The sequence below is a fragment of the Osmerus mordax genome, chromosome 12, assembly GCF_038355195.1.
Source record: "Osmerus mordax isolate fOsmMor3 chromosome 12, fOsmMor3.pri, whole genome shotgun sequence".
Lineage (NCBI taxonomy): Eukaryota > Metazoa > Chordata > Actinopteri > Osmeriformes > Osmeridae > Osmerus > Osmerus mordax.
In genome coordinates, this window is record NC_090061.1 from 14,059,457 (window position 1) to 14,084,397 (window position 24,941).

At 42.2% G+C, this 24,941-nt stretch overlaps 1 protein-coding gene and 1 long non-coding RNA gene across 2 annotated transcripts; both read left to right on the forward strand.

Moving 5' to 3' along the window:
- Positions 1-4,666: 4,666 nt before the first annotated feature.
- arsia (arylsulfatase family, member Ia) lies at positions 4,667-7,252 on the forward strand. The gene is made up of 2 exons (XM_067247964.1): positions 4,667-4,980; positions 5,669-7,252. Exons 1-2 carry the CDS (start codon positions 4,667-4,669, stop codon positions 7,065-7,067), a joined length of 1,713 nt encoding a protein of 570 aa, XP_067104065.1. The 3' UTR covers positions 7,068-7,252.
- A 5,514-nt stretch (positions 7,253-12,766) lies between these two features.
- On the forward strand, positions 12,767-14,442 carry LOC136954744 (uncharacterized). The gene is made up of 3 exons (XR_010878128.1): positions 12,767-12,924; positions 13,135-13,239; positions 14,186-14,442. It is a non-coding gene; the product is annotated as an uncharacterized lncRNA (long non-coding RNA).
- Positions 14,443-24,941: the final 10,499 nt, after the last annotated feature.

Here is a 24,941-nt window from a genome sequence, read left to right on the forward strand (position 1 = left end):
AGTTGGCTTGTTGTCACTAATATGTCAGAATCTGTCATTATGTAGAAAGCAGCAAAACTGACCCTTGGAAATTTCAGCAGTATTTGGATAGGCTATGTATTGGCCATGATCATGAAATTATTGACTGCCAGATGAAAATTGACCGTCTGAACAACCAACATGTCAGTCCCCCACTAGGGGCAGTCTAGATGATCTGACACAATATCTCTAAAGGATTACAGTAATATGCATTACATACAGTATAAACCATCACGTTAATTCCACTCCATAATATTTTTTCATTTATTTTCCTCTGTAGTCCACAGTTTTAGATTTGTAATCAATTCACAAGTGGATATTTTGGTTTCAAAAAGTTAAAATTAAATTACGGCACCTTTATTCCTACGCACAGGAATTCTCAAAGGCTAATGTTTGGAACATAGACATAAGAAGTCAATTAAAATAGTAACGCTTAGAACATTGAAACATAACCCTTTGCATACAATGACTGCTTGAAGTCTGCAACTCAGACATCACCAGGTGCCTGCCTGGCCTGTTTTGCTGCTGTTTCTTCAGCTCCTGCATGTTTCGGGAGCAAGTCCCCCTAAGGCATACTCAATTGGATTCAGATCAGGTGACTGGCTTGGCCAGTTCCAAATTTCCAGTTCTATAAGTAATTAAATCTGTTTTTATAAAAGATGATAGTGTCCTGGATAAAAAATAACATTTGGGAGGGGCAGGGGTTCTCAAACTTTTTGGGACCAGGATCCTCTTACAGGGGTGAACATTTTCCAAGGACCCCCCCCCCATAATCGTAACACCCATTCAGCAAACCCTTTGTGCTCTTAGCTGGACACAATATGCTTGTTTTATTGGTGCAAGTGGTCCCCATCTGTAGATTATAATATATGTTTCACTTTTTAATGATACAGCACAATTTTCCAATTTATGGGAAGTTATTTCACGGACGCCCTGGCTATGGTTCGCGGACCCCACTTTGAGAACCACTGATATAGAGGATAGGTTCACTCCCTGCAGACTTGCCTTGCCCCTATTGACGTTGTCTCGTGTGAACATTCCTTTTTGGATTGGGGCAGTCATTTGAATTCAAGTACCTGTAGCCCATCATGTGAGGGTAGGGAGGTCTACAAGTTGTGATGAGCGAATAGAAAGGCTTCCATTCTCACTTCCATTCTACATCAAAAACCAATTTTCCTCCACTGAAAAACCAGAACAAACTGCTTTCCTGCAATTTCTCAACAACAACAAAAAAAACAAGAAGAAAAAAAAGAGCAAGAAAGGTAGGAGGAGAGGAACCAGAGTAAATGAGAGAGGGGCGGTAGAGGGAGGCGGGTAAAAGAGAAAAAAGGGAGTGAGAGAGAGAACATGCAGGTTTACTGGAAGGCGTGCGTTGATTAGAAAGGAGGTAGTGTTCAAGGTGAGAGGCACACCAACCATATTCAATAACAGAGCCCCTTCCTGCGCCAAACTCTACATCTGGTGCTGACCAGCACAGAAGCAGCAGAGCACGTCTCACAACTTGAACTGCGGTTTCATCTCATTATTTCCCGTCTTGTGCTGTGGCACTCGGAGGAAGTCCAGAAACGTACACAAATATTTTTTTTGCGTAGGATGCTAATAGGATAGTGTATGCGTTTGTGTTAGATCGGCCTATATACGTTTATGGTGCATTTAACTGACAAAATATTTGTTGTCAGTCAGACTAACTAAGATAGGATAACGTATTGGCATATGCTCTAATGTTTTATCTGACCGGAAAATAAATGTTGCAGTTCAAAAGTAAATAGAAAACATCTATGATGTCGATGGATTCATGTGTAACACCAGTGTGTCCATGTGTTAGCAAGACATGGACAAGTGTCGACAAGTGTATCGTAAGTCGACAAGTGTATGAAGTTGTGCGCTCCCTGGTGAAACCTGTATTCTGGAAATGTAAGTGTTTTGTTAGTCAAACGGTACATTTAAGAATCAGCCAGAGGTTATTGTGAATGTATATTTATATTTTGTTTTATATGTCAGTGTCCTGAGCCCACTGCCGTATGTTCTTTGGAAAAATGTGTGTATGTGTTTGGACTTTCTGTCGGATTGCCGAACGCATACCATTTCAGTGAAGTTGCCATGGGGAAATTAAGTCTTTGATTCAAAAGTAATTATGAAGTTGTAAAGGATATTGTAAAGGGTTGTAGCTACACTTGTTATTTTTCAGGACTAAAACACATGACATTGTTTAACAAACAAACAAGAACCAGATTATGTCCTCAATGTGGAAAAAGGGAAATGGCATCAGTGACGATTAAAAAATGTTTCGATGTTTTTATTGATTAGGGCCTACCTGTGTCACAATATCCTACTGAAATCTATTAAACAAGAGTATCTAATTCAGGCATAGCCAAATGAAACCAAAGTCGAGTTGCCAAATTTATGATGTGTTTGCTGCATAGCAAACTGTGCTCTGACTTCTGTGCATCCTCTTAACCTTGTGTGCCAATGACTAGGTCACCTATCCTTCAACACATTAAAAGGGTCTGAGAATGTGATTTAGTAGTACACTACCTGACATGGTGTATCGTTGTTTCCAGTGCCTCACCTTCCTGTAAATGAGTCAGAAACCTTGATCTTTTTACCCCACACATTGTGAATGTGTGGGGCATTTAAAGTTATTTTAAAGCGACCTTCCTTTTGACATTGTGTCAACATCAAATTTAAGCACACAAATTCACCAAAAAAGTACTCTATTTGTGCTGCTGTTTGGGGGATTGTAAGGTTGCCTTATGGGAATATTGTAAAGTTAGTTATGTTTCAAACTTACAATCATTAAGCAGACAGTTGGTGTCCCAAATATAGAAGACATCTCAAAGGAACTGACTAACTGACAAGAAATGAGTGCCTCTGAAACTGAATATTGATCATTTTATACTTTATTTGTTCAGTTATTTATTTTATTCCTATCAGAGATAGGACTACAGTCACTACCAATACAGACATCCACCAAGAAGATTCCCCGGAGAAACAGTCTCACATTAGAGTAATTTTTATGCCATCAATGTCTCTCTGATGGTTTATATGCTGAGTTCTTATTTGCAAATGTATTTAGTACAGGATCTGTGTTGTACCACTTCCTGATCTTCATAACCTTGTATGAGAAAGGGAAGTGCCTGGTGGTGTTGGTGTGGCTATTGCGATGACACATCTCTATCGAGGGCCCTGATCCCCTCACTTGAAAAAAGCTCAGTAACCCTAAGTCAACAAACATGGGAAGCGTAAAGCCCAGGTGCAGCTCACCCCCTTTCCTCCCTCTTTCTCCCGCCGTGACCTGCCTTCCACTGCGACGCTCATGAATGATTAGCACAGCACACCTTAGCTACAGAGTAAACCTAACAAGCTCTGTGCCCTTCGAGGAGGTCCTTACATTCCCCCATGAGTCTGCCCAAACTTTCTCCCAAGAACTACAATCACCATCTGCCAGTTCTGCTCTTTTATAGCCAAAAAAGGTTCACTCTACTCCCCAAATTATACATTTGCTGTTGTCTTTTTCCCAGTAACTTGTAGCGGTTTTAGTACAGTTTTGCCTAAAACTGTTTAGTACCATCACGGTAAAGTTCGTCTCTTTTTTATTTCCCTTTTCAATACCGTTTAATGTTGTCGTTTAAGTACTAGGCTGCTGTTCCCATTTCAGTCAATCAAGCGGAAATCTGAAATGTTGCCAAAAAGCCGTAGGCTGAAATCCTTTTACACATACAGGATCACTAGAGACTCAGTCAAGGTGATTTCCTGCCTGGTCGAGTGGCTCTTTGACAGTGGCCAGCTAGTAGATGTTATCATGAGTGCGTGTGTGGGAGGCCGGTGTCTTAGACTCTGGTCCCCCTCAGACCTGAAGGCAGCTCTCCCTAAAAAGCAGGAAGAAAGAAAGAGTGTCTGTGAACCCAGAGCTCAGAACACTGTCTCTGATTGTGCCTACAAGAGGCCCCCTAACTGCCTCTTGAACCCCCCCAAGAAATGTTTTTATAAGTTAGGCCCTCTTACTTGCAGTCTTGGTAACAAAGTCAGTATCATCCTTAGAGAATACCAGTCTTAATGCATTTTCTATAGAGGCACATACTGTAATACAGTTTAGAACATACATGCGTGAAACAACAATGCAAGTAGTTGAACAGAACACAATATTAACTGCAAACCCATGTGGCCCGTTGTTGGGATCTGCGATTAATGGAGCCCATGACTTCAATTCCACTGAGCAAATGTATGCCAGAATTAGTAGGCGTGTGTCTGTTTATATGACAAAGAGAGACTGTGGTAGGCTATATACAGCATATGAGGGGAGCTATGGGGTTCCTGTTTCAATGAGCCAGTGCAAGTCAATCGGGCGGGGTTAATACGACCACTGGGGAAAGAGAACGCTTTCTAAGGAGTTGAAACATTCTACCTACGTAAGCAAAGGAGGTAGTTGCGCGCGGGATAACCAAGCATCATTGCCTACCTGTGCAAGAAGAGCTGGACACATCAGTGCAGTCGATGGACCTCTGATGTCACACAACATAACGTACTTAGTTGACAGTGGAAATACATTTGCGTCATGCTTTTATCATTTAGGAAGACACCGCGTTGTACAATAGTAATATATTTTCCCATAGGTAGGTTATAGGCGAACATTCAACCGCGCGCAACAATGGCAGCGTCAGCTTTAACAGGATTCTCCGTGGTCAGTTTGCTCAGCCTCGGTTACCTGTCGTGGGACTGGATGACCCCAAATCAAGTCGAGAACGAGCCTGTACCGAACTTTGGAGACCAGTCACCGGTACCGCAGCCACCTCATATCATCTTTATAATGACGGATGACCAGGGTTTCAACGACATCGGTTACCACGGCTCTGACATCAGGACGCCAACACTGGACAAGCTTGCCGCAGATGGAGTGAAGCTGGAAAATTATTACATACAACCCATCTGTACTCCTTCCCGCAGTCAGCTAATCACTGGCAGGTATGTGCATCTTACCAGAGGATACTTAATTCGTATTATTAATTATGAATCTATTATTTTACATTTGTCAGCAGTGGCGGTCCTAGCACATTAAGGCGCCCCGGTGCAAGAGGCAAGGTTTGCACCCGCACCCCCTCCCCCGGGGAAGTCAACCTGCACCCCCCCCCCCCCCCCCCCCCCCCAACCGGGGCGCAAACCACAACGCGGACATATGACGTGTCGTTGTTGGCGCCCTCTGCTGGTAGTGCGTTTGAATCTCAAGGATAGCTGGCGGGTTCATTTAATTTGATGCACTTTTTGGAAATTGTCGCCCCCCTCTTCATGCCGCCCCGGTTGGCCTGTGCCAAAAACCGCTACTGTTTGTCAGACTGGAATTCTGCTTGTCACCCACCCACATTACTGGTCAATTACAAGGATTTATGTTGTTCATAAGGTTCTTATTTGTTTGACAAGTCTACATTTAGTTTAACTCACTTGTGTTCATTATCTAGGTTAAATATAGGCTCAATGTTTTATGTATAATCTTTTATTGATCAAATGGAATTTTCTCCTTAAAAAAAAGTCTACTCCTTCTTTGGGCCAGACTTTTACTCATTTACAAAAAATATAGTTATTATTGCTTTTGCGCCAACAATGACATTCTTCAGTTATTACATCCACCACAGCTTGTTGGCTTACTGTCCCCTAGGTACCAGATCCACACTGGCCTCCAGCACTCTATCATCCGGCCCCGGCAGCCCAACTGCCTGCCTCTGGACCAGGTCACCCTGCCCCACAGGCTCCAGGAGGCTGGTTACGCCACACACATGGTGGGCAAGTGGCACCTGGGCTTCTACAAGAAAGAGTGCCTGCCCACTCGTCGCGGCTTCGACACCTACTTTGGCTCGCTGACGGGCAGCGTCGACTACTACACCTACGCCTCCTGCGACGGCCCAGGAGTGTGCGGCTTCGACCTCCACGAGGGCGAGACGGTGGCGTGGGGACAGGGGGGAAAGTACTCCACCCACCTGTACACCCAGAGGGTGAGGAAGATCCTGGCATCCCACGACCCCCAGGCCCAGCCGCTCTTCATCTTCCTGTCCTTCCAGGCGGTCCACACCCCCCTGCAGTCTCCACGGGAGTACATCTATCCCTACCGGTCGCTAGGCAACGTAGCGCGCAGGAAGTACGCCGCCATGGTGTCGGCCGTGGATGAGGCGGTGCGTAACGTGACCTACGCCCTGCGCAAGTACGGCTACTACCAGAACAGCGTTATCATTTTTTCCACTGACAACGGCGGCCAGCCGTTCTCAGGAGGCAGCAACTGGCCGCTGAGGGGCCGAAAAGGCACCTACTGGGAGGGCGGAGTGAGGGGGCTGGGGTTCGTCCACAGCCCCTTGTTGAGGAGAAAGAGGAGGGTGAGCAAGGCGCTGGTTCACATCACTGACTGGTACCCCACCCTGGTGGGTCTGGCTGGAGGCAACGTGTCCCTGTCGGATGGGCTGGACGGTTACGACATGTGGGGGGCGATTAGCGAGGGGAAGGAGTCCCCCCGGCAGGAGATCCTCCACAACATTGACCCTCTGTACAACCTGGCGCGGAGCGGCTCCTGGCAGGGAGGCTTTGGGATCTGGAACACGGCGGTCCAGGCCTCCATCCGGGCGGGAGACTGGAAGCTCCTGACAGGAGACCCCGGCTACGGAGACTGGACGCCCCCGCAGATGCTCCCGGGTTTCCCTGGTGGCTGGTGGAACCTGGAGCGCCACATCCAGCCGCAGAAGTCCGTCTGGCTGTTCAACATCTCAGGCGATCCCTACGAACGCTACGACCAGGCTGAGAAGCGACCAGATGTGGTCAAAGAGCTGCTAGCCAGGTTAGCGTTCTATAACCACACCACGGTGCCGGTGCGGTATCCCGCCGAGGACCCGAGGGCCAACCCGGACCTGAACGGGGGGGCGTGGGGACCCTGGGTGGGGGACGTTGATGAAGACAACTGGAATGGAGTCTACCACAAGAAAAGTAAGGACAGCAAGAAGAAATACAACCTGTCCAAAACCAGGTCGTTCTTCAGAAAACTCAATACCAGGATCATGTCCAACAGAATATGATGAGGATTTTGAATGTTAAAACATGACTTTTGTTTACAGAATAAATTGTTACTTTTTTACATCATAGAAATCTTACAGGTGATGCTTTGATTTACCGTTTACAGTTTTGTGGTCTGTGTGTGTTTCATGATGAACATTTGATAGCTATTTTTAATATGAAGACAAGAGGTGACTCCCTTGTTCCCTTGAAGGTGTTTTACTGAAATATTTACTCTTTTGATTTAATAAAGCTTTGGATTATATTTGGATAACCCTTCCATCCATTCCTAAGGTATATTATCCTTATTTAGTGGACAGTACATTCAGTAATGTGTACTGTCATCTTTGTCTGTCTTTTTTTCCGGGTTTGGTTGAAACACGCCCCATACTCACAGCCCAACGGAGCGGTATCAGAATCATATCAAAACCCTTTCTCTTGTCGGGGGTAGGAGAAGGGTGTGTGGTACTGTGTTTTGTCTGTTTATGCTGCGTTACACATAATACATGAACACATTCTTTTTTGGTTTTAAAAATGTTTATCACAGGATGGCATAAAAGAGCTGGGTTTCAGCAGACATTGAATGACACGTGTTGAATGACAAGTTTGTTGCAATGAAAGGTCATCAGGCAAGTGGAATGCCAGTTAAAGTTCAGGTCGCTAATTCAAGTCGTTCAGTACAACTATTTGATTCAGTCCCTAAAGGGTTTACATCCTGTTGCGTGGCAACACATTTGTTGAGTGACAGAGAAGTGAAAGTTCACACTTAAACTGACACCCAGTTTCAGGCGGTCTACACACCTTCAACACTTCACCAGTTATACCATCCATAGTTTCTCTGTACTCAGGATTTATAAAGTAAGTTTTTTTTTACAGACCGTTCTTTTAGTTGGTCATGACTGGACTGTTGTTTCTTGGACTGTTTGTGATGTTCATTGAAGAAAGTCATGGTAAGTGCTTTACAAATTCTTCTTTATAGTCTAGGAAATACGTAAATCACATTTAATCCAAATGTTCCCTTCATCAGCACAAAAAATCATGCCATGACCATACAGCTAACTGAACTCATTAGAAAACGGTTGACAGTGATCGAAAGTTGCTCAAACAAGATGATGTGCTTTTCAATTCAAGTCTAGATTAAAAGATTACAATTTAAAAGTAGAAGCAAAGATTGGCCAGGTACAGTGATTCTCCTAACCCTCTCCTAACCCCCTCCTCCTTCCCCCATCCCTCGCTCACTCTTTCCCTCTATCTCTCCCCCTTTCTCACCCCTTCCAGCCATGGTGACCAGCTGCAATGCTACTCAGATCTCTAAGTGTGTTGTCTCTCCTGGTGGGACTGTGTACATCCAACTGATGAACAGCGCCAGGGGACATGAGGTCATGCTGAAGCGCGACCACTCCACTGACCCCACAGAGGTGTTCAGCATGAAACGAGACCTCGTAAACATGCAGGGAGCCGGTAAAGGAAGATCTCATTTCTTCATTGACAATGGCACTTTCATGCTGACCAACGTGTCAAGCACCGATCTGGGTGTATACATTTGTAACTATTATGACGGCAATGGGATGGCATTAGGGGACAGGAGGATTGAACTTGATTTTGAAGGTAAGTGACTATATAACTGTAAAACCCATAGATGAGTGAAACTTCTAAAAAATATAAATATATATATACATATATACTACTGACATGAATTTACTTGCAGCACATACGTGTTCAAAGAAGGAAGTGGTTAACTGGTATTTTCCGGGCTTACAACAGTTTCTGTCCTCTTTGTGGGTTACTGTTGCCTGGCAGCCATAGATTTGTCAGAGGTTCTGCTTCCGTTTCAGTTCTGCAAATCTAGATGGTACACGTGAAGCTCCAGCTTGTGGATATTAATGTAAACCTAAAGTCTGCACTATTGAAGGTGTATGACTGTATGACTGTGTGAACCTTGTGTTATTCTTCTATCTATGGTACTTCAGTGACAATATCTTCTCTTTGGTAGATGATAGTGGACTACATGGGGACATCTTGAAAACAGTTGTATGTTATGGGTCCATTGCAGTCCTGGTTGTGATCCTGACAGTGGTAATGGTGGTGGTGTACATAAAGAGGAGGAAAGTACGAGGACCAGGTGGGATCCCAAAACACTAATCTCTTGGCATAACATACACTAATACAAACAGTAACACAAAGAAACGTACACACAACCCTAACATTGACTGAAACATTATACACATCCCAGTCCTGACAGCAATTCTCATCCCTAACAATAATCTAAAAGACTTCAAAATTCACCTGGAGAGTTCTAAGATGCTAGCTTTCAAAAGGTGCTGTCATAAGTTTAAGTTAATACATAAAATGACAGTTTGTGACCCAAATAGCATTTGTTGGTTGTGGCCTCTTTAAATCATACAGTCCGCCCAGGATAATATAATCAAGGTTTCTTTCACAAATATAAGAACATGGATTGAGGGAGCTACAGTGCATCCCACTAACTCAATCACTACTTGGACTCATCCTATTCTTACAGCTTTAGGCGAATAACCCAACCCCGACCCCAAAGATGATGGGACAGAATGTGCAATTATGATGACATGATGAAAGAAGAGTAAGATGTGATGAACTACAAATGTGGGAACGGCCAATTTGGGGAGAGAATAATTCAACAATCCTCAGAGAGACAAATCAACTTAATCAACTGTGGGTGTGTTGGTAATGTCTCAGAGCAAGCTACATACTCACCAGCTCTGCTTCTACATGACATATTACAGTAAATGAAATCATGAATCAATGACAGTGTGTGCCATCAGAGAACATAATATTGACAAACAACCTATTCCCTGCCAGAGAATTTTGACTAAAGTGTACGCTTTGTGAGAGTTTTTGGCAATACAAAAGGAAGTCACAAAAACCATGGTTTCTCCAAAGCCAAATCAATGTATGATGGGAGGATTAGACAGCCATGCACTTCCTCCTTACTCCACCCCACAATATAGGACAAACTCTTCCAAAGATTGACAAATGTTTTGTAAAGCCCTACCACACTGTATAATGTGCTTAGTTACTTATAGTGTTGATGGTAAGATATATCACCTCAGGGATGTCTTTTTTAGACATAGTGAAACAGGAAACTGCCGCTCTCATTCAAGTAAACGTTGAGAGTTTTTAGACATGGTTGAATACACTTTTGATACTTTCATTGATAAGGTGAAGTGTGAGCGTGAAGATGAGTGTGAGATATCGTTCCGGTTATGATGCGTGCCTTGCAGTAGGGAGTATTAAATAAATGAGACTTACATTCACATACAGTATTCCTGTAATTAGACATTGTTACGGTACCTCTCTCTCTTTGGGGAGATGAGCTGTTTGTCTCTCTCTCTCTTCCTATCTGAGCTTTGTTTGAGCAAGCAGTACAAGCTTGGAATTATTGAGTATTATTGATAGAACAGTAAAAGCTTTGTTGATTGTTTATTTGTAGACCTGCTGTGTTTGTAACCCTGGTCCCACCTAGACGTCCGTGGAGTAGGGCTAGGTAAGACACCCTGGGGTTTACATACACCCGTAGGTAACTCATTGTTAAATACACTAGGTTAGAAGCTAGCGGCTGTCACCCTGTGTATTGTAGCAGTGAGGGAAGTTGTAGATTAGGTTGTGTCAGGCAGGAGTAGCGGGGTAGGGAAGCTCAGGGTCTTTTTGTATTATTTCTTTGATTTGACAGACCGCTGGCACTGCCCTACTCCTAACCCTCTGCCTGTTGTCCTCCCTCCCCATTGTTTGAGTATATGTATGTGCGTCTGTACTTATTAAAACCTGTGTGCATTGCATCTTGGTTGTGGCAAACAATTATTGGCGCTACCCTCCTGTTCCCTTCACCACTGTGTGGCCTTGGGCAGTTGCGTGCTCCTCCTCTCCCGAGCCATTGGAGGGGGCGTAACAGACATGCATATGTTTGAGTAATGGTATTTGTTGATTTATTCAAATAAAATGCTGTATGAATTAAAGGTATTTGCATTCATTTTCACCTTTTGTTATTTTGTCATTTTTTACTGCAAGTGGATTGAATGTTTGACAGCAAAGGTCACTGCTTCAAGTAGGTTGTCATGAGAGAAAAGGTCTAAGTCAGGTGGACAACAGACAATTTTCAGAAATGAAAATCAGGAACAGTTAACAGTCACACCTATGGGTTTAGAACAAACTTTGCATGAGCGTGCTCATGCATAATGAACTATGAAGGAGAAGCTCATTTACGTACATTTAGTCATTTAGCAGACGCTCTTATCCAGAGCGGGTTCATTTGTTGATGAAATTCCCTACAAATTTCTATGTTTAGTTGTACAAGATCACAACCACATTACTCAAATCTATCAACCCAAGTCTTCAGTTAACAGCTTTTGCCTAAACACAAAGGGAACAAAGTTTGTTCTGAGGAGATGAACCAACGAGAAGTTTCAAATTTGACAATAAACAAAAGCTGTTAATTGCATTTCAAGGGTAACACAATTCATCAATTTGTTGGAATCAAGACCAGGATTGATTACTTTAGCCATGCATGAGAATCCACCATAGGAGTTTGAGCTTTGTTTCTCTTTTAGGTGATGATGAGAAACTGTCTTGGGTGAGTGCAGGAGGAGGACAAAAACTCAAGGCGAGAGGCAAGGCAGAAGTTCAAAAAACTGAAATATATTTACTCATGGGAATGGGGTATTCTGATGCAGTGTCAGGATATATGGGTCTCTTACCATATATTGGTTTTATATTGTTCTATGTGAAAACAATTTCATTACACATGACACATTTATTGGATGAAACGTTATTAAATGAAGTGTATTATTCATCTGGGTTTTGTTTATTCATTGTACGTCTCACAATTGTACACACATGAATGGTGACCGTTATGTAGGCTATTGAACAGCTGGCAAACTAACTCTAGTTTCAAACATTTTCCTTGCTCTTATAACCTCATTCAAAGCTTGTTTTTCAATTGGGTATCAGATCACCTATGTATACATCTTATTCAAGTAAAAAATATTACAGTAGAGCAAAATGAAGAAGTTAGATCTTTCCTGTAGACACACGTCACTTTGTGCTACGAAGTACATTTTCAACAGACATGAAGAGTTCTGCAGTGACAGGGTCATCGGTGACTGGGGATAGGCTACTGTGAATAGATGCATTCATGTCAAGCATGTCAGGGCGTCGTTGTCAAGGAAATATGATGGTTCGACTGGGACTCTTGATGATATTCCCTGCATTGTGTCATGATAAGATATTTCTGTATTTCTCCTGTATAGATTCATGTTTTTATTTATTGTTTGTGTATATGTGCTTTTATGTGGGGGGCCTATCATCATCCATTTTGATCTACATCTAGTTCACTATACTCTACATGGTATGATAGATATATACAGCAGGCTATGTATTCATCATGCAGGATCGAAACAGATTACCTGGTGAACAGATCTGTTAGGTGGATTATGACAGATCAATTATAGTTTAAAATAAAACAGAATTTTACTCCAGACAATATTCCTCAACCACATTATTCTATGTTCTCAGGCTTGGAGTTATTCTGTGATGCCACACAGGGTGTAACTTGCTGTTACACACCTCTGGGAGGAACAATGTGGTGTCAGCTGGTGTCTGATGCAAACGAATTAGAGGTAGTATTTAAACAGACTAAATATGAAACTGGTGGTAACATATTTAAAAGTAGAAAACAGAATGTGACTTTCGATGGAACCTGGAAAGATCGGTCACACTTCTATGTCAACAGCGGGACACTGAAGATAACTGGCACAGTGCAGACTGATTATGGGGATTATAACTTGACTGTTCATGATACAAATGGTACATTTATGGAATACCAAAAAATACAGCTGCTTGTTGGAGGTAGGAGATTTGTTATCATAACTGCTGCTTATGGAAACACACACAAACACATTACATTCTCTTGATATTATAACCAAAGCATACACCCAATGTATCACATACAAACATTTGGCAAATGTTTGAATGAACCACAATTAAAATATGCAAGTGTTAACTGTATGTCTGTGTGCTGTTGTGACGGAACACAACATGAAGAAAGGCCTTGTGCAGGTGGGCTCTCTCGGCTGGTTGTCATCAGCTCTCTAGCAGCTGTGGTTCTGATGGCTGTGCTTGGGTACTATTTTCTGAGGCGGAGGAGGCAGCAGCCGGCACCAGGTAACTGTTTCTCCCTGGGAGATACTAACCCAGGGCTCTCAAACCCTATTGCTGCATAGCTGCATTCAGGTATCCTTTCACCCTGACCCCAGTTGTTACTAGTCTAATTCCTCTTGTAAAACCAGATAATTGTCAGAATTAGGCGTTTAAAATCTGGGTTAGAGTGAAAATGGATGGTATGGTACTTTTCCATGTGTAGGGTTGGAGTGCCCTCTACTGCCAATAAGTCTAAAACCACATGAGTTAACTGTGGAAGCCTAACAAAGTGCTAAGCAAATATTTCCTCATCATATTTCATAAGTTTCAACAGACTTATGTTACTAACACTATCTCCCCACAGTGTCATTCCTTTTCCAATAATGCAGACACATTGTGTCTATTTGTAAAATAGGGCAGGGAGTGCATTGGAGTGCCCTGGTAGCTCACCAGATAAGCCAAGGCCTTACCACAGTGCCCTGGGTTTGAATCCGGTCAGGCCTTTTGCTGCATGTCATCCCCTCTCTCTCCCCCACATTCCTGGCCCCTCTACACTGTCTATAAAAAAATATAAAAGCAGAAAGGCCCCAGAAATATATATACATATACAAACGTGTGTGTTGTGTCCTTAGAGGCACAAAATGTATGCCCTTTCTGATGATGATGACAAGGTGCATCACAGCCGCATTCAAACATCAGCACTCAGCTAACTTCTTTTGAGTCAGCATTGTCAAAAAGGTGTGAAGTGCAGACGTTTTTTGTTTGTTTGTTTTTGTTCCCTTTTCCAACAAAATATTTTGAGCACTCCTCCTGGAAAAGGAAAGCAACTTTGGGGAGTTATCAATTAATGTTTTATCATACATAAGCCTAACATTTAATATATTTTTCAATCACAGTAACTACTGCTCTCATCTCCGCAGACACTGTAGAGAATTAAGACATTTATCATGCAAGTATTGATGTTTCAAAGACAGCAGGGCGGCACAGAAAGGAGAAGGAGGAGGTGCAGTATGATGAGGACAACGTGAGGGTCCAGCCGGAGGAGGTGCAGTATGAACAGATTCAGGTGCAGGAACGGTCTGGAAGGAAGATAGACAAGCCAAATGTGGAAGAAACCATTTATGCTGGGATACAGCTTGGACTGTGAGGTTGAATACATTTGACTTCACATATGTGGAAATTATGCATTTTATTCTATGTATATGTAGAAATATCTAATAACATTTGTTTATGTTGGTTTTATGGGGTTCTTTGCAACAACAACAAAAATTGCACATTTAATTTAGTAATTAAATGCAGTGCATTATCTATATTGGTTTTGTATGTCTGTAGGCTACTTCTGCCGAACTGTAAAATAAATCAATAAAAAGCCTAAACTCATTGAGAATTCAAATAAAACAAACATTTCTATGCATCACATGTTGTACTAAGCCTTTTAATACAGTCAATGTTTTTGTTTAAGTTCTCAAAAAATCCTACCTCCTACTGAACAACTAACAGTTCACAAGTTCAGTAATCACACCATTGATTGAATATTTAAGCAATATGGTACGTGCGAGTGGGGTTGGTAAGGGATATTCCCACGGGTGGTGTTCGGCCGTAGCCACGAGGCCGGAGGCCGAGTGGCGTAGGCAACAACACAGATATTAACTCACCTCAAGTATATATGAGAACATATTTGGAAGCTAACTCTAAACATTGTGTGTTGTTCATCTTTCAGTCCCAGTTCAGCCATAAGATGTCACCTTCAGAAGATGCGTCACACATATTTTGTCCATTAGTTTATATCTGTAGCAAATCAGGCATTCTTTTTCCCTTCTTATGCTGACTACAGCTAGTCTAGCTAGAGTCATTTGGACAGGAGGATTGAACTCGATTTTGAAGGTAAGTGACTATATAACTGTAAAACCCATACTGAGTGAAGCTTGGTCTGTAAAAAAAGAAATAAACTCCTCAAAAAAAGTTCGGAACGTTATTTTGGTCGATTATTCCTCCCCTTCAATAATATCAATTGGTATTGTATTTTATATAGTTGTAAAGCCTGATTAGTCAGCTTTACAACGAGGTACAACTTGTAAGGATCGTGCATTCGTGGAATGAGCAACACAGCTAACCGTGTGGGTAGCGGCCCAAAGAAATGTGCCAAAATCCCCTGAAATATTCTTCTGTTGGTATTCACTCTCGTTTTGAGCTTCAAGTGGGATCAGCTTGGGCGTGCTGTACGTGCCAGAGTGACCAACGCAAACATGTTGGCTGACATGCGACAAATCCTGGTTGAGGAATGGGATGCCATCCCACAGCAGTGTGTGACCAGGCTGGTGACCAGGCTGGTGACCAGCATGAGGAGGAGGTGCCAAGCTGTTGTTGCTGCATATGGATCTTCCACACGCTACTGAGGTCCCTGACAGTGTAAAATGAATAAAGTGTAAAAATTGCCAATATGTGTTGTTTTTCATTATTACTGTGGGAGAGTTCATCCAATCTACCAAACAACTCAAAACGAGAGTGAATACCACAGCTAACCCACACGGTTAGCTGTGTTGCTCATTCCACGAATGCACGATCCTTACAAGTTGTTCCTCGTTGTAAAGGTGGCTTTCCAACTATATAAAATGCAATACCAATTGTTATTATTGAAGGGGAGGAATAATCGACCAAAATAACGTTTTAAATTTTTTGGGAGGAGTTTATACCCCTGTAAGGCAGAGTTTCTGGATACATGTCCAGCGTGTGTCTCTGTAAGGTCAAGAGGTCATGTAGCAAGGCTCCCTCTGAGCAGAATATAGCATGCAGTCCAGACAGTGGGGAGACAGTGAGGAAAATCATGTACAAATAAGGCTTATGTGATTAACGACCACTTCACCTGCTGAACGTTCTAGTGTATCAGTGTACTGACCACTGAAGACCCGTTAAGGAAGCGATTCTGTGCATTCTATGTTTGAACATGTCCAGATACTGTATTTAAGCACTCTTGTAAGAGAGAGTCTTCACTCATGCTAGCCACTCTGTTGTGGATTGGTGGCATGATCCGACGTCGAGTTAATAAAACCGAGTCAACCCTCTTTATAATTGTCGTGACTCCTTCCGGCCTGCCTTTTCCAGAATTTACATCTTAACAACCACTGACATGAATTTACTTGCAGCACATACGTGTTCAAAGAAGGAAGTGGTTAACTGGTATTTTCTGGGCTTACAATAGTTTCTGTCCTCTTTGTGGGTTACTGTTGCCTGGCAGCCATAGATCTGGTCAGAGGTTCTGCTTCCGTTTCAGTTCTGCAAATCTAGATGGTACACGTGAAGCTCCATGGATATTAATGTAAACCTAAAGTCTGCACTATTGAAGGTGTATGACTGTATGACTGTGTGAACCTTGTGTTATTCTTCTATCTATGGTACTTCAGTGACAATATCTTCTCTTTGGTAGATGATAGTGGACTACATGGGGACATCTTGAAAACAGTTGTATGTTATGGGTCCATTGCAGTCCTGGTTGTGATCCTGACAGTGGTAATGGTGGTGGTGTACATAAAGAGGAGGAAAGTACGAGGACCAGGTGGGATCCCAAAACACTAATCTCTTGGCATAACATACACTAATACAAACAGTAACACAAAGAAACGTACACACAACCCTAACATTAACTGAAACATTATACACATCCCAGTTCTGACAGCAATTCTCATCCCTAACAATAATCTAGAATACTTCAAAATTCACTTTGAGTTCTAAACTGCTAGCTTTCAAAGTTGCTGTCATAAGTTAATACATTAAGATGGCAGTTCAGTTTGTAACCCAAATAGCATTTGTTGGTTGTGGCCTGGTTTAAATCATACAGTCCGCCCAGGATAATATAATCAAGGTTTCTTTCACAAATATAAGAACATGGATTGAGGGAGCTACAGTGCATCCCACTAACTCAATCACTACTTGGACTCATCCTATTGTTACAGCTTTAAGCAAAGAACCCAACCCCGACCCCAAAGATGATGGGACAGAATGTGCAATTATGATGACATGATGAAAGAAGAGTAAGATGTGATGAACTACAAATTTGGGAAAAGCCAACTTAATCAACTGTGGGTGTGTTGGTAGTGTCTCAGAGCAAGCTACATACTCACCAGCTCTGCTTCTGGCTGGTGACCAGCATGAGGAGGTGCCAAGCTGTTGTTGCTGCGTATGGATCTTCCACACGCTACTGAGGTCCCTGACAGTGTAAAATGAATAAAGTGTAAAAATTGCCAATATGTGTTGTTTTTCCTTATTACTGTGGGAGAGTTCATCCAATCCACCAAACAACTCAAAACGAGAGTGAATACCAACACAGCTAACCCACACGGTTAGCTGTGTTGCTCATTCCACGAATGCACGATCCTTACAAGTTGTACCTCGTTGTAAAGGTGGCTTTCCAACTATATAAAATGCAATACCAATTGTTATTATTGAAGGGGAGGAATAATCGACCAAAATAACGTTTTCAATTTTTCGGGAGGAGTTTATAAATATACCCCTGTAAGGCAGAGTTTCTGGATACATGTCCAGCGTGTGTCTCTGTAAGGTCAAGAGGTCATGTAGCAAGGCTCCCTCTGAGCAGAATATAGCATGCAATCCAGACAGTGGGGAGACAGTGAGGAAAATCATGTACAAATAAGGCTTATGTGATTAACGACCACTTCACCTGCTGAACGTTCTAGTGTATCAGTGTACTGACCACTGAAGACCCGTTAAGGAAGCGATTCTGTGCATTCTATGTTTGAACATGTCCAGATACTGTATTTAAGCACTCTTGTAAGAGAGAGTCTTCACTCATGCTAGCCACTCTGTTGTGGATTGGTGGCATGATCCGACGTCGAGTTAATAAAACCGAGTCAACCCTCTTTATAATTGTCGTGACTCCTTCCGGCCTGCCTTTTCCAGAATTTACATCTTAACAACCACTGACATGAATTTACTTGCAGCACATACGTGTTCAAAGAAGGAAGTGGTTAACTGGTATTTTCCGGGCTTACAACAGTTTCTGTCCTCTTTGTGGGTTACTGTTGCCTGGCAGCCATAGATCTGGTCAGAGGTTCTGCTTCCGTTTCAGTTCTGCAAATCTAGATGGTACACGTGAAGCTCCATGGATATTAATGTAAACCTAAAGTCTGCACTATTGAAGGTGTATGACTGTATGACTGTGTGAACCGTGTGTTATTCTTCTATCTATGGTACTTCAGTGACAATATCTTCTCTTTGGTAGATGATAGTGGACTACATGGGGACATCTTGAAAACAGTTGTATGTTATGGGTCCATTGCAGTCCTGGTTGTGATCCTGACAGTGGTAATGGTGGTGGTGTACATAAAGAGGAGGAAAGTACGAGGACCAGGTGGGATCCCAAAACACTAATCTCTTGGCATAACATACACTAATACAAACAGTAACACAAAGAAACGTACACACAACCCTAACATTAACTGAAACATTATACACATCCCAGTTCTGACAGCAATTCTCATCCCTAACAATAATCTAGAATACTTCAAAATTCACTTTGAGTTCTAAACTGCTAGCTTTCAAAGTTGCTGTCATAAGTTAATACATTAAGATGGCAGTTCAGTTTGTAACCCAAATAGCATTTGTTGGTTGTGGCCTGGTTTAAATCATACAGTCCGCCCAGGATAATATAATCAAGGTTTCTTTCACAAATATAAGAACATGGATTGAGGGAGCTACAGTGCATCCCACTAACTCAATCACTACTTGGACTCATCCTATTGTTACAGCTTTAAGCAAAGAACCCAACCCCGACCCCAAAGATGATGGGACAGAATGTGCAATTATGATGACATGATGAAAGAAGAGTAAGATGTGATGAACTACAAATTTGGGAACAGCCAACTTAATCAACTGTGGGTGTGTTGGTAGTGTCTCAGAGCAAGCTACATACTCACCAGCTCTGCTTCTGGCTGGTGACCACATGAAATATTACAGTAAATGAAATCATGAATCAATGAGAGTGTGCCATCAGAGAACATAATATTGACAGACAACCTATTCCCTGCCAGAGAATTTTGACTAAAGTGTACGCTTTGTGAGAGTTTTTGGCAATACAAAAGGAAGTCACAAAAACCATGGTTTCTCCAAAGCCAAATCAATGTATGATGGGAGGATTAGACAGCCATGCACTTCCTCCTTACTCCACCCCACAATATAGGACAAACTCTTCCAAAGATTGACAAATGTTTTGTAAAGCCCTTCCACACTGTATAACGTGCTTAGTGTGGCGGTTCACTAGTTGGTAATACTAGAGCCGACACCTAAAATGATATTATGGTGCAGGACAGAATAAATGAGATGCTGAGACGGTAAATTGCCGGTAACGTATTGGTTGTATTTCTTCTTTCAGGGACGACAGAACCTAGTAGGCACACTGCCGTACTAGGAGTTCAAAAAGTAAAATAAAAACACTGTTTACGTCAAAGCAAAACCTTAAAGATCCTGTACAGTGGATCTGGAAACTAGTTTTAAGTTAGCCACACCACAGAAGAATGTGTTATTAACTACCCATCCAAATTCGAATGAAAAAATAACACCAACAAGTATGTTAAATTAGGCTTTGACATCGTGAAAAAATCAGCAGTCTTCTCTGCTTGAGACTGGGGGGGCGTGTCGACTGAAGGAGCTGAAGCTCCGCCCCTCGCTGCCTAGTGCCTACCTCCGACGCAGATAATGGACGCTATGTCAAGCCTGTATAGAATTTGAATTTATTTGTTAAATGAGTGAAACATACAGATGCATATAAATGAAATGTTCCCCTGAGCTGTAACAGGAAAAATGGACACCAGAGACAGCAGACAGTGAGCTCTCCAACTAGGCTACTTCTAACACATTAGCTACCATATCACCAAAATACCATCATTCTACACCGAGTAGCCTAATATCAATTTAGCGCTTTGCACTAACTCATAGCAGAGATATCTCTGGAAAAGTTATCTAGTATAATTATAACAAGCACACAGAACTGAGTGATGAACTGCTGGCGGCGGTGGATGGTCCAGGTGCGACCGGAGGATGAACGGCCGGAGGGGCGATGCTCGGTACGGCTCCGCACTGCAAGAGAAGCCGTGTGTTGGTGAACCCCGTCTTTCTCTGGTCCATGTTAAAACTGTCCGCCGTGAAATGGTCAGTGCAGTACAGCAGGAGGAGCCATTCAGTGATCTGGCGTAGATAGGGCGAAATGACGTAGATAGGGCATTTTGGCTCCGCCCATTAAAACCTGATCTGAAAACGGAAGAGAAACTGTTCTTCGGTTTAACTCCACATTTCAGTGTGACAAAGTCTTAGCGCTTTGCACATGCTTTCAGGAACTCATTTCACACGTATATAATGTATTTACTTTACGGGGGGCCTCGTTTATTTTTAATTTTTATCCAATTTGAATGTCTTATTGTCTTGTCTGTGTTTCCAGAGTTAATATAAAAATAAAGGAAAGTATATTTAATTGTGCTTTCTTTGTTAGCTAGGTAAGTGACATGACGAAGTAGGTCAGATGGTCACACAGACCGGCGAGCCCGCTGCAAATAGGTAGCTAACTGTAGCGTAGCGTCGGAAAATGAAACGCACATTTAAAAGCGGTGCCCAAAAGCGGCATTCAAAACAGAAAATGTCTGAATTAAATGCCAAACTTCCCAAAATTACAAATTTATTTTTCGACCAGCCGGTGAAGGATGCACTCATCTGCCAGAAGAGACAGGTATTGTACTGTTTGCTATAGCTAACATTACTGTACCACGTAGCTAACGTAAACCTATACTTTGACAGCTGTATTGCTCTGTGTCTGTGTTGTGCTTCCTAGCGTTAAAGCTGGGAGGACAAACGTTCTGCTCTCAATGTAATCACAACGGAGTTCCAAGCGTCAACAAATGCAAAACTGAACTTATTGCTCATTTAACATTGTGATAAAAAACACAATTGAGATATTTAATGTACAATACGATGTACGCTGATATTATTAGTACGTTTACTTTCGAAAACAGTAGTCAATTTTCGCTTGTTGACTGAGGCGTTAGCATAATTAGCCTCTGTTGAACGATATATACGATAGCGGTCTGTGATACATCCGTTTTCAATCGTTAAAATAATAAACATGCCTCACATATCGATGAACGTTTTATGATTTATTATGACATTATATTACTAGTAAACAATTCATGGGTACAATTGTCCTTATATACCTGTAGTTTTAAACCAGTGTAGCCCACTGTAATGCTGAACGCGACGCGGTTTAGAAAAACTTGGAATTCTACTGCTGTTTAGGAGCCAAACGGCGACAGTAAAATCTCGGCACTCCCCTTACAAAAATAAAAATTCCCAGATGAGTTTTTCAATTGGTGAATCAACCTGTCACTCAAATTTGAGCCAATCGCTGTGTGAATACCATCCCGTATGTGGCACAGAGGTTTTCCCATTTTAAGAGGTCTGTAATTGGCTGAGAGTACTTTGAGCCATAGGCTACTAACCTGAACTTCAATGCCACAGCCTCAATTTGATGTCATTCTGTTCATGAAGGTCTCCTCTACAGGACTGTGAAAACCGCGAACATTTCCCAGCTGGGGGATTTTTTATAATCGAGCTTATGTCCGAGGAGTGCCCCTCTTTAGAGCTACATTTTGAGTGCTAACAAACTCCCCATCGCTCTATCCAGCTAGTTAGCTTGCCACGAGCATTCCTCTCCCTGCTTCACTAACAAAATATGGACAGATGTGCCTTGTTTTCGCTCATTTAATCGGATCGACCTCAAAATCCGTATACATATAGTGGAAACGTACATCTACGAATGTGTGGTCTCAAATATACATAAAGATAAACATTTTTTAATTCCAGCGCGTTCAAACAGTCCCCTCAGTTAAGGTTGGCTAGCAAGTTACAGCAGCAGCCTGGCCCTGTGACAGGTGGGGGGAGGGGCGCAAAGGGCAAACTTAAGTGGTATTTTGCTTCCAACTCATTTTGTAGACAACCCATTCATTTGTAGCAGATAAACATCTAAAAACATGCAAGCTAGTAGGCCCGAAAACTAGGATTGAGAGAGGTTGATATAAAAGGAGTATAAGAGAAGCTGACAACGCTGAATGAGTATTTCATTTGTTTGATGTGCAAGGCAACTAAACACCTCTCTGGGAAAGTGTAAAAGGGAAAACAAACATTATGGAGATCCAAAATTACTGAAGAGCTCTGGCAGTAGTGCAATGCTTTGATAATGGTTTACTACATCAGAACTTGATGACTAACTAAATTAAAGAAGCCAATGACAAAAGGTTCTCACAAACAAGCTAGAAGTGGGTAGTAGCTTACTTGTGCTTTCCAATCAGTATCTAGTTTTGATTGCTGTAACCAAGACTTGTTTTGATTGCTGTTACCAAGACTTGTCCTGCTTAAAAAGCACCAAACTCAAGTCTGCTGTTTTTATACCTTGGTTCTATGAGAAGCCTTTAAAAAACATGTAAGTCACATTCACTGTTGACCATTCTCCTTAGAAGTTGAGGCAAACTGACCATCCACATCCTCAAACACCGGACTGGCATCCATGGGCTCATAACTGCTCATCTGTAAATGTAACTGTGTTTCCTCTGTATATGTAAAAACCACTGTGATTTCCCACACTGACAATAAGACTTACATTTGTCTAACATAAGTCTTACAATAACTTTGATCAGTGCATCAAGCATCTTACTGACAGTGTGGGGAATGTACACAGTACCGTTTACATGTACACAGGGTGAAATGTATTGTGCTATAACATGTATAGTAGGCCCACATAATGATGTAATTAGTATGTGGATACAAGAAAGTATGTATGTGGTACGTAATAAGATGGCTCAACAAAATAAGTCAAGTTGTGACCATCCTTGTCTGGCTCATAGAAATGACAAGAAGACAGGGGACAGTTTCATGGTTTGCAGATGAGCAGTACTAAGTCTACAAAGGTTGTTCAGATGTATGAGGATGTAGTTGATCGGTTTGCCTCGAAGAACGACAACTCAACAGTGACTGTGACTAGTTTTCTTTTTAAAAGGCTTCTCAGAACAATGGCAACAAAAATAGAGACTGGAAGGTTGGATGCTTTTCAAGCAGGACCAGTCTTGGTATTGCCATCAGAACTAGACACTGACTGGAAAGCACAAGTATGCTACTATAACTAGAGCTTGTTTTTGGGAGCAGAGATCATTTTGTCATTCTCCTTTTTTAATTCAACCTAATCAACACAATAAAGTAGGCTTGTTTTATCCTTGGCTAATGCATGGACCAGGGGCATCGTTAGACCCTTTTTACTGGGGCACAGCGCACCGCACTTCAGGAATAGCTGTGTACAGGATCGTGAAAGCGACATTATCAGCGGTGGAGCCTACATGTGAAGATGTGTTATGCCAAAGCAGTATCCCAATTAAAGCAGTTAAACCGAAAACTCAAACCGATCCCCGCAGAACTCCATGTCCGTGTGCTCTTCTGAGCTTGCCAAATAGCCACTGCAGCACGCACACAGAAGTCCAGGTGTCGGACTCGGCACACAAGTCAGAATTGAGGTAGGCTAAGAAAACATTACAAAACTAAAGAAAGTTTCTAAATGATAGGCCTACCCATCATCTTATTTTGACTAAAACATAAAAACAATATTACATGAAGCTCCAAAAAAAAGTATTTGCGCTCAAATGAATGCGAAAAAATGTATGCGCTCGCATTAACTATTGATGTCCCTGCTAAAGCTGATATCAAACTTGCGTATCTGAACTGTTGTATAGTGGGTTAAGCAAGGGGAGTTTCTATAGCCGAGTAGTGCATTGTGCGCAGCAAGCTTGGAAGAAAAAAAGGGATATGAATAGGGGCCTGTGCCCCAGTAGAGTTTTATGTCTAACAACGCCCCTGGCATGGACATTGTCAATAAGATGCTTGCATTTGCCTTACTGTACTGATCCAAGTTATCAACTATTGTATGTCTGGCAGAATAATGTCTCGGAGCCCAAATCTCAATCAACCTCCTCCCTTGATGTATCATAGGCTACTCACTCATCATGTCTTTGCTTTATCAAATCTTTCTCAAAAGATTGCTACCAGTGCTATAGGCCTGTTGTAGATGTTGACAACACCTGTCTTGTGTCTTAGAAGAGGTAACTTGAACCTTAGAAATGTGTACTGTATAGGTACCATCACTACAGTTACACTGGTGTCTGTCTAGTGTCTGATTTAAAGTGTAAATGAGAGTCGTTTCCTAAGCAAACTAAAACACAGATGTAACTGTGTCACTATTTAAGCAAATCCACCAAAAACGTAGAATTCCATGGTTGTTTAGGAAGCTATAGCACGGACAAGCTAGCACCCCCACTACTTGAGTCAAAAGTCCCAGATTAGTTTTTCAATTGATGTAACAAACTATCACTAAAATTAGAGCCAATGCCCGTATGAATACCGTCCCGTATGTGGTACTGGGGTTTTAACAGTTTAAGACGTCTGTAATTAGCCAAGTGGTCTTTACACCCTTGGCTACTAACCTGAACTTCAATGCCACATCCTTAACTTGATGTCAATCTGTTCAGGAAAATGTCCTCTACAGGACTGTAAAGCCGCTAACATTTTCCAGTTGGGACTTCTGAGATATTTGAGTTTATGCCCGATGAGTGCCCGCACCCATTCACTGCAATGAAAAGCTTAATGGAACTCCGACTCGGAATTTGAGCTTCAGGGACGCTTGACAA

Coding starts and splice junctions, on each gene's coding strand:
- arsia (XM_067247964.1), top strand. CDS start 4,667: ATGGCAGCGTCAGCTTTAACAGGATTCTCCGTGGTCAGTTTGCTCAGC. Junction 4,981..5,668: donor AGTCAGCTAATCACTGGCAG/GTATGTGCATCT, acceptor ACTGTCCCCTAG/GTACCAGATCCACACTGGCC.